This window comes from Acyrthosiphon pisum, chromosome A1 (genome assembly GCF_005508785.2).
Source record: "Acyrthosiphon pisum isolate AL4f chromosome A1, pea_aphid_22Mar2018_4r6ur, whole genome shotgun sequence".
In the NCBI taxonomy this organism is placed as follows: domain Eukaryota; kingdom Metazoa; phylum Arthropoda; class Insecta; order Hemiptera; family Aphididae; genus Acyrthosiphon; species Acyrthosiphon pisum.
The window spans coordinates 109,437,482-109,448,038 of NC_042494.1; the positions used below are offsets into that span (position 1 = coordinate 109,437,482).

The 10,557-nt window shown below is 25.9% G+C and overlaps 1 protein-coding gene across 3 annotated transcripts in view; it reads left to right on the top strand.

The window, feature by feature from the left end:
- LOC100166798 (oxysterol-binding protein-related protein 9) overlaps positions 1 to 9,890 on the top strand; it is a 45,349-nt gene extending 35,459 nt beyond the window's left edge. For 2 of the 3 annotated variants that reach the window (XM_029488023.1, XM_008183979.3), the window contains 10 exons: positions 2,900 to 3,041; positions 4,709 to 4,893; positions 4,961 to 4,990; positions 5,076 to 5,229; positions 5,339 to 5,643; positions 5,833 to 6,007; positions 6,077 to 6,296; positions 6,974 to 7,095; positions 7,980 to 8,085; positions 9,118 to 9,890. In XM_029488023.1, coding sequence (XP_029343883.1) covers positions 2,900 to 3,041; positions 4,709 to 4,893; positions 4,961 to 4,990; positions 5,076 to 5,229; positions 5,339 to 5,643; positions 5,833 to 6,007; positions 6,077 to 6,296; positions 6,974 to 7,095; positions 7,980 to 8,085; positions 9,118 to 9,204 — 1,526 coding nt within the window. In that variant the 3' untranslated portion in view covers positions 9,205 to 9,890. Of the gene's footprint in view, positions 1 to 2,899; positions 3,042 to 4,708; positions 4,894 to 4,960; positions 4,991 to 5,075; positions 5,230 to 5,338; positions 5,644 to 5,832; positions 6,008 to 6,076; positions 6,297 to 6,973; positions 7,100 to 7,979; positions 8,086 to 9,117 lie in introns of those variants that run through there. The other variant, XM_029488024.1, reaches the window with a different exon arrangement.
- Positions 9,891 to 10,557: the final 667 nt, after the last annotated feature.

A 10,557-nucleotide genomic window follows, 5' to 3' on the forward strand; every position in this document is an offset into this window, starting at 1 on the left:
AAGCCAAGATATTTTAATCTTTTACTTGTTCAAGTATAATGCATTTAGGAGTACATTTATTAATCAAAATTGAATTACATTCTGAAGAATGAACATTTATAATGTTTGTATCTACAATGTTATTATCTTGTGTATTGAAAAAAATGAATTTAGATTTCGATAAATTTAATTTTAGTTTGTTTTTGCAAAACCAAATATTAAGGTAATGATAATATTTAAGGTACTATATTATGTTGAAATCGAAACACTCCTTCTGGAAGAAATTTTGTATACAGGATATAAAAATAAAAAAAAAATAAACACCATTGTAAAAACAATAGCTTCCTCATCGCTCCGCTCAGAATCTAAAATACCTAAATACGATTTTTATAGTTTTGTTTTATTTCATGGAACATTACTCCCCCCTCCCCCCCGTGGGAACTCGTCAATGTACGGGGCGCTAGTGTACACTAGTACACTACAAATATACAGGGTGTTTCTGAAATGGATGAGGAAACTAGTATAAACCTACTCAGTGTGATGACCCAATGATGATATTTTTGAAATTTTTTTCTACCTTCAAAATCTGGGTTTTTTAAATAATGTTTAGAACATTATCTTAAATGTAAAAATAAATACTCAATTTGTCTTTTTTGTAAAATTCTCATAAGAATCGAGGTGTCACATCATTTTTGATCTTGTCGCACGTTTTTCACGCTCGAATCGCCGACTAAAAAAAAATGGTGTGGCACATCGATTTGTATGAGAAAACTACAAGATAAACAGTGGTGATAGAAATTAAAATCCCATTTTTAGTGTTCTTTCGTAATTTTTCGGTGGTTTTTCCCGTGGCATTAAATAACTATTCATAAAATCGAAAAATGACCTCTTTAAAGTACCATCTTGATCCAATTTGCTAAAAGATAAGGTACCATATGTTGAAATCGAAGAACTCCTTCTGGTAGAAATTTTGTAAACAGGATATAAAAAAAAATAAAAATAAAAAAATAAACACCATTGTAAAACCAATAGTTTCCTCGCTCCGCTCAGAATCTAAAAATATTTTGTTTCACAGTATCGAATTAAAAATATATATTGTCATTAAAAAAAATTTAAAACCATTAAAAATTGTAATTTTTTATTCAATTTGTTTCATAATGATTTCAAATTATGTAAAAAAAAAATGTTTTTAAATACGTAAATACTTTAGGAGATGATAAGTATTTACTGATGTAAGAATCACTGCACATAAATAATAAAAAAGGTGGGTAAGTGGATATACTGCCATTATTTATAAGTAGGTAGTATTTATAATCAATAATACCTTTCATCTGCTGTACATTTGGCTAAGGGGGGGGGGGGGTATATACAATTTTTAAGAGACATTCTGTGTATACATATTAATATATTATATTTGTTACCGGCAAAGTGTTGAATATAGGCTCTATATAATTCCTTGAACTATTTGGCAATGTATTAAATTTGAATGTTAATTTATATTATGCCTAGGAAAGCTATAGATTTCCCAGGATTTTTATAGAATGCCAATACTATGTTAGGTAATGTATTAAATCAAAATATGTTTATGATTATTTATTGGTTATTATTCATTTATTACAGCATACAGATGATGAATGGCATTTCGAACTGCATAAAATATTATTCTTCTTTATGCACAAACATTTTTTGGATTGACACTTAGTCTTGCATGTGCATTTTATAAAACCTTGTCCAGTTTCTGTAGATTGTTGAGTTGAGAAAATGTATTTTCTCTTGGAACTTGGTCAAGTGTTATTAAATTTTTTTGGCATATTGAGAATTGAGACCTTCTATATAAAGATTTTAAAAGCCCTTCCTTAGTCCCTAATCTAAAATACCCATCAATTGTTACCTGCAAAAAATATTTTTATGATCTTAAAATAATAAATCATAAACGGTTGAATTACTATATTCTAAAATGTATTATTTTATGTTTATCTCTATAACAACAGATAAAATATAAAAGTTTTATATTGATTGTATACTTTTCCTGCTTGAGGTTAGGTAATCTATAGAATACCTAGTTATTGTATGTGTTTTATACTTTTACTGCTCATTTTTGGCAATCTATAGAATACCTAGGATTTCTATACAATACCGGATTCAACACTTTGCCGGTAACATATTCATATTATTATATACATGTTGTATTGTGTACAACATTTGTCTCCGGGGGAGGGGGGGATATGACCCCCATTTCCCACCCTCGTAGATACGCCACTGGTCGTGTGAGTGACTGTAGTAAATAGTAACGGATGTTTTAATTTTAATTCAATGATATAAAATCTTTGTATTCACAAATCTTTTCTGAGTGAAGACTGTCTGTCAGCCTATAATCTATATTTAAATATCTAATTTCGTAAAAATTTGAACATGAAATATCTATTATTAAAGATCATATGTATATAATTTTTAATTTTTTTGGTTACATTGTGTAATACTTTGAGAAACCTCGTTTTAAATTTTTCAATTCTTAGCTGTAAAAATGTTTATAAATGTAACTACAAAATTATTTCAAATTTTCAGGATTTTAATGAACTTTGTCAATATTTGAACTTAAAATGCGTATAAAGAAAAATCGTGCCTAAGTATCTTAGATATTTGTATCTTTAACTGTTATTATGAGAAACCTTGTATTAAATTTTAAAGTTTTTTTTCATTTAGCAACATTTTGTATCTACAATAATGAAAAAAAAAATTATTAAAAATCGGAAATTTGTCATGGTTATAACTTATAAATAGCTCAATTCAAAATATTTAAAAAAATGTACAATGTATGGTCTTATTAACATATGGTGAACATTTAAAGTATCAACGATGATTAGTTTCTGAGTTACACCAAAAAAAAATTAAATCGATCTTCTCAAAAATGTGTTATCAGATATTCCAGATGTTTCTTACTCTTCGTCTGAAGATGATTTTTATGATGCTTATGAAGACGAAGAAGAATGGTCTAAACCTAGTCGTAAAATTGAACCAGTGCCTGCAATGCGACGAAAGTACAAGAACCGAATACTCGTCGGGTAAGTTTTAAACAATTTAATTTTTCAAACCATTGTAAATTTTAATATAGGCATAATAATATTAAATTTTATCTTAAGCTGAGCTAATTATTGTTGTAATACGTCATCATTGAAACAAATTTTCGGAAAACAATATTTTATTTATGAGAAATTGCTAGAAAACAGAATCGAGAATATCAAAATACCCTCCGTGTTGATTTATCAATGAGTCCGTACTGTACCCTGGTTGGGTGCAGGACGTCATAAGATCAGCTGATTATATTGTGTTTTGGCCTTGAACTATTATCACAACGTAATCACCCGTCTTCGCTACTTTAGTAGTTCGTACTTCGTAGTTCATGTAATTATTATTATATTAATATATTCGTTTTATACACAAATTCTATCAAAATCGATTACTACTGGCCTTCCGTCTATTGTTTCATCTTTAATTATATTATAATATTATCTACAGTTTATCTAGTATGTCTTAAACAGTGATTGGTGATTTTTACTTGTTCACGCATTTTCTATTTACAAAAAAAATGTATTAGTGATTTTTAGAATATTTGTTTTATTCAATAATATAAGCTTTAGCTGCTATACAAATGATTTCCCGTTTTTGGAATTGGGCTAATACCTCACCCGGGAATCCAGAATCAGCAATAACTGCCAACATGGGCCAAAGCCAAAGGTTAAAAATTTACCTAATTACCAAATTACAATTTTAATGAAACTGATATAAATCTTCCAAGTAATAATGATTATTAAACATATAAGATAAATCGTAACTTCTATAAATTAAGATAAAAGTTATCAGCTTATTGAAATTCATACTTAAATCAGTTTATAATATATTTTTATTTATTTAATAATTGCAAGTAATTTTATTTTTTTAATGCGTAAATAAATTTATATGATTTAGATAAATATGATATAAATCACCTTTTTATTTATGATAGTGTTATTATTTAAGTTTTTTTTTATTATCCATTTACGCTTATGTCCTGTTGCTGCTTAATTTTTTTTTTCATTTCATCAACTAACTATTTAAATATCTTTACCATGGGTATTTTATTGTACTTAATTTTTAAATTTTAATATAAAGGTTAATAGACAAATAAGTAGTAATTTATAAACTGTTTTCTTAAAAAATATCCCAAAATCATAATTATACAGCACTATTTACAATTATTGATAGTTTAGTACCTACTAATAGAAAAATGTTAACTATCAAGAAATTAAGTATTAATGTTGAGTGTGTGTTCAATATTTTTCAAACAATATTATATAATAATTTGATATTTTAATGATAATTTAATATCTCTAGTGATATATTATAATGTTTGCATTTTATTTCAAGTAAATAGATTGACAAAAACTCATTCATTAATTCCTTTTATCAGTTAGCTATAAATTTCGACAAAATATAATAGTTATACCTAGTTAATAAATTTTTTTATTTCAATACAAATTGAATTGTTTATGTATTATATTTTTGTATTTTATTCAAAAATATTGCATTGCGCTTGTGGGTACTTCGGTAAGAATTATATGTTGCAGTAAACATTAAATTAAATTTGTTATCTATCTACCTAATATAAAATATTTATTTACATTGTTTTCTTACAACTAATAATCTAAATAATCTGAAGTTTTAAATGTTTATTATTTTATCTTTCTCATAGTGGAAGTGAACCAGTTCTGGATGCTCATTCTGGGAATTTGACTCAGTCGGGATCTTCAGATTTAAATCAAATATCTTTAGATACCACTGATCGGACCATTGCAAATATGCCAAAAAAAAAGGATAGTTATAGCAAAGACAATATAGTTGTACCTACTTATTCAGATGGATCTATAAATTATGATGGTATTATAATATAATTTTATTCTATTTTAAGTATAATTTTTTTAATTACATTTTTATTGTTTTAAAGCTATTTACGAGGATCAAGATGAATCCGATGGTAAGATAAAACACATTGATTTTAAAATGTATAATATTTATATACGTGTATTATAATATATTTATATAGAAATATTTTGTTACAGTAACTATGCAGGGTTCAGTTGTTACTCATCTCATATCTCAAGTAAAAATAGGCATGGATCTAACAAAAGTTGCCCTACCAACTTTCATATTAGAAAAGCGTTCATTATTAGAAATGTATGCTGATTATTTAGCCCATCCAGATTTATTTCTCAAGTAAGTATTTCTTTGTAATTATTTTTACAAGTTAAAATTTTTAAAATTTGTATAACATATTTATTATGATTAAATTTTTATTTTGTTGTGTTTTATTTTTATTATATAGAGCAAATGACTTGGAAACGCCTGAAGAACGAATGGTTCAAATAGTACGTTGGTATTTATCTTCATATCATGCTGGTCGAAATTCTGCTGTTGCAAAAAAACCCTATAATCCAATCCTTGGTGAAATATTTCGTTGTCATTGGGACGTACCTGGAATTACTGCAGAAGAATCAGAATTGTCAAATGATATTACAGCTCAAAATAATTCAGAAGCAGCTGTGATTAATGAAGAAGAAAATCCTTTACCTTGGACTGATCCTGATCAATTGATATTCCTTGCTGAACAAGTTTCTCATCATCCCCCCAGTAAGATCAACTAAATGTATTATATATATTAATATTTGTAATTTGTCTATGTACAAGATATCTTGTTCAAGTTTTCATATTTAATTCAATGATTTGTCAAAGTCTGTTTTAAATCACCTCTTTAAATTAATTCTTATTAAGTATTATGAATTACAAAAATGTATTTATTTTATTTTGGTACATTTTCAGTATCTGCATTCTATGCTGAGCATAAGACAAAAAAAGTAACTTTTTGTGCAAATGTTTGGACTAAATCTAAGTTTCTTGGCTTATCTGTTGCTGTTCATCATGTGGGACAGGGGATTGTAAGATTATTAAAACATAAAGAAGAATATATTTCAACATTCCCAAGTGGTTATGGCAGGTACTTATAGGTAACCTTTTAAAAATGAATGAAAATTTTACTTACAAAATTTGTGTTTTTTTTTTATAGATCGATACTAACTGTGCCATGGATTGAGTTAGGTGGATCTGTAACTATATCATGTCCACAAACAGGTTATCACTGTGATATAGAATTCCATACTAAACCATTCTATGGTGGAAAAAAACACCGCATTACTGCAGAAGTATTTGGACCTAAAACAAAAAAGGCATTTCTTACTATTTCTGGTGAATGGAATGGTTCTATGGAAGCTAAATGGGCTGATGGCGTAAGTATTAATATTTTACTAGTAAGCAATTTATTGCCAATAAATATTATATAACATTAGTTAATAATAGCTACAACACAATATATTTTCTAATACAGAGGTCAGGGGTTAAGTGTTAGTTTAGAAGGTGGAAGAGATGATTTGAAAAAAGAATATTTTATATATCCTAAAAATAGATTAAATATTAATGATGTGTCGAGAGGTTGGCCTATTATTATAGGTCTACACAGAGATGTAAAATAAAATAATTGTCTTTTACCCTGAATAATCTAAAAATGTAATGTATGTGGTAAACCCAACATTAAAGTTAAACATTTTTAGCAGTTAATTTTTTTTTCCCTGTGGTCTGTTTATTGTTGACCCCTGCTCTAATGTGTTTCTATTAATAAACTGTTTTTTGACTTAAAAAACAAAGAGTAAGATTTGTCGTAATGTTGTAATGTTTGAGCAGACTTGGACCATAAGTAGTAAGTACACTATGTCCACTGGTATTTGTTCTAAGTGGCCCCATTCTGTTACTAAATAATTAGTTTAAAAAAAAAAAAACAGTTTATTGTAATACACAGAGCATACATTATGTTAGTTGTATTATTATACAATTAATATACTCCATTTGTCACTATGGTTCTGGTGACCTTTATTAATATTAAATTACTATTAATTGATTATATTTTTAGAGAACCGAATTGTTTGTTGATACTAAAGCAATTGAAGTAATTAAAAAGAGAGTTCGCAAAGTTGCTGAACAAGATACTAATGAATCTAGATATATTTGGAAAAAGGTTACATTAGGACTCAAGTAAGAGCTTTTATTATTATTTGAAACTTAATCAATTTTCAAATAGTCCAATATTTGTGCTAATAAAAATCTCTGTTTTAATTATAAAAACCATGATAATTTCTAACACATAGTTTAGAAATATTTCTTCCTATTATTCTGGCATTTGTTATATACAATTTAAGTTCAATGACTAATAAGATAGAATGCTAAATAAAGTAGACAACAATTAATGACTAGCCATTCCTTTCGAAAATAATAGATTAAACGTGACTAAATGAGTCATCTATTAAATTAATAGAGAATAAATAAATTTCTTCAGTTCAGAAGTAAATATGTATAGTAGTAATATAATATATAATATACATATTATATTATGTTGACAGAAAATGTACACATTGCCTGGTGTATCTAATATATATTATTATTTATTATTAATAATTATATATGGGAGACGGAGTGGCCAAGTGGACTACAGCGTCCATTCCGACGCATACCGTAACCGATTCGAATCTTGACCACGGGTGACTCCTCTCTCTGGGCATACCAAATTGTCCGGTAGTGTGTACATTTCTCTATATTCCACATTTATTGTAACATATGTATATTTCTTTTAAATTATATAATGTAATTAATAGTTATATAATTTTATTTCAATTTATAAATTATTTTTTGTCAGCTTATAATAAAACTATTGCATTCTTGTTGAAAAAAACTAAAATATTGAAATGCATTATATTCACTATACCTTTTTAATTACATTGGTGCAATTTTGAATTCTATATTAAATCTACCTGTACAATATTTATTTTATAATAATTGTATATAATATATTACTTGATTATTGTATAATATCTTATCAAATTACAAAACCTTAACAATTTGTATTCCAATTTATTTTTTAGAGTTGATAACGTAGATCAAGCTAGTCAAGCTAAAGCTGAAATTGAACAAAAACAAAGAAATGAAGCTGAAGTTAGAAAAGAGAGTAATGAAGTTTGGATTCCTCGAGTAAATAAAATTAATAATTATTATTTTAAATAATTTCAATACTTTAGAATCCTTTCCATTGACTTTTTTTCAATGTTTGAACCGTTACACAGGGGATCTACGTAAGCAAAACGTCCCCTCAAAGGATTACATCCTCTCATAAGTATTACGTTCCTTCAACTCTTCCATAGTCTATAGTCAGAAGTCATTTTATATTTTATCAGTTTTTCATAAAATACTGATTCTTATAAAACTCTTTGGAATTTGAAGAGTTTACCCACATGTTTTGTTTCCATCTTACAAACACACAACATATCAAATTACACGTTTAGAATAATCCATATAATTCTGTTATTTTTAATATTAGAGTAAATTGATATATTATAAAATTGTAACACTAGGTCGGGCACCACATTGGTTTTTTTTTAAATATAAATTTTATAGCAAGTTAACTATACGTGCATCATATGAGCATTTTATAACTGTAAATTGTTTGTGAAATTTAAAACGTCTATAATCTGCATTAAAAATAAAATATCCAAAAAAGCATCTTAAGGGCCTTGGATAATTTTCTTACATTTAAATTTTATAATAGATCAATTCACTCTGATGTTAAAAATGACAGAGTAAAATAGATAATTCTAAATGTAAAGTTTGCTATGTTATACATTAATAACACGAGTATAACATCTTCTTAAGAATTTACACTAATAGAGTAAATCACAGGGAAACATAAAATGCATAAAAAACAGATGTTATATTACATATTTAAAAATTTCTGATTTGGGTCTTGCTCTAAAGTATACTATTTTGTATAGTCTTAGTACTAATAAAATATATACATAATATTATTAAATATATAGTATATAACGTACATTATTTATATTGCATAAGTTTAAACACAAAGGATAAAAAGAAAAATAAGTGAAAGGAGAATATATTTTTTTTTTTCTAGATATGTAGAGAGGTTTCTATATTAATACTAAAATGTTTGTACATAATTTTAAAAGCTATGTTTTATGTATATTTAATATTAATTATTTTTGATTTTAGTGGTTTGTGCAAAACGGAGAAAATTGGGAGTACAAATCACCATTAGAAAAACGGTTAGGTGTGACATTTGAGTCAATGCCATCATGACAACCCTAATAAATTACATTAAAAGAAAATCCTAAATATACATTTAATGTATATTCATCATCTAAGTATTCAAAATATGTTTGTTTACATATTTAAAGATGTTTTGGTGCAATATAAATGTCTATATTTTTATTCCCAATATATTTTTATTCGGTGACTTAAAAAGAAAAATGGTGAATAGTCACAATTTTGTTACAATCAAAAGAAAATTATAGTAGTGTTTTATGTACATATGTCTAATAGAAAATTATGTCATTATTGTTGTTACCAGAGTTATTATTTGTATTCACTTTGTATGTGAATCAGTCACATATACAATTTACTAGCTTATTTTTAGATTATTAAGTTTTGGTACTGATTTTGTTGATATTATTATAATAATTTGTTCATTAAAAAAAAAAATATAAAAATCTAATATTATATTGTAAATTAAAATTGGATATAAGTGTTATGCATTATTTATTTATACACTAATATCAGATGAGAGAACAATATAATGTTTATTACTTATCTCATTACAAATTGTGATTGACCAGGTTATTTGTTTTTAACTCATGTTATATTATACTACGAAAAAAATAAAACTATATTATTATTTATAACTAAAAATATTGATTTAAGTATGTAGCCTTAAATCAAATAATTTACTTCAAAGAAATATAATAACAAAAAAAAATTACCGTGTACATTTATCTATGGTAAACTTTATTCTTCCTAATTTACAGAACTCATTGACCATTTAATATTTATTAGAATGGGTAACTTTTTGTTTAAAATTATTATTTGAAATTTTAAACATATTTGGCTAAAGTTTAAAACTATTAAATGCATTTGTATTAAATATTTTAATTACTCAACTTTTATTAATATTCTTATGAGTTGTTATTTTGATAATATTATTTAAAAAATATAAGGTAGTTATAAACTCATCAGTTAGTTATCATTGATAAATTAAAATAGTGGCAAACATTTTTTGAAGGTATTAAATTAGACACTTAGTACCTTGTTCTTACTGTATTGTTTGTGTAATACTGACATACTGTAATATATTATTATTTGTTATATACAAATTATTTTATTTATATTTGACATGCACTACAAAGTTGTGCAAGCAGTACGTTATAAACGTGGTTAAGATTATATCAACTTTTCCTGTCTTTATAGGTAATATCATTGATTATAAATAGTATGTATAATCAATGGTAATATGTTTTGAGGTAGCAATCGTCAATACTAATGTAATTATGACTTATTCTATAGTGACATATATGTAGGAACCTACCTTTATTTATTCTTGTATACCTATTGTTCAACATTTAAAGGTCGTTCTATTTTGGACATTTTCAGTTGAAT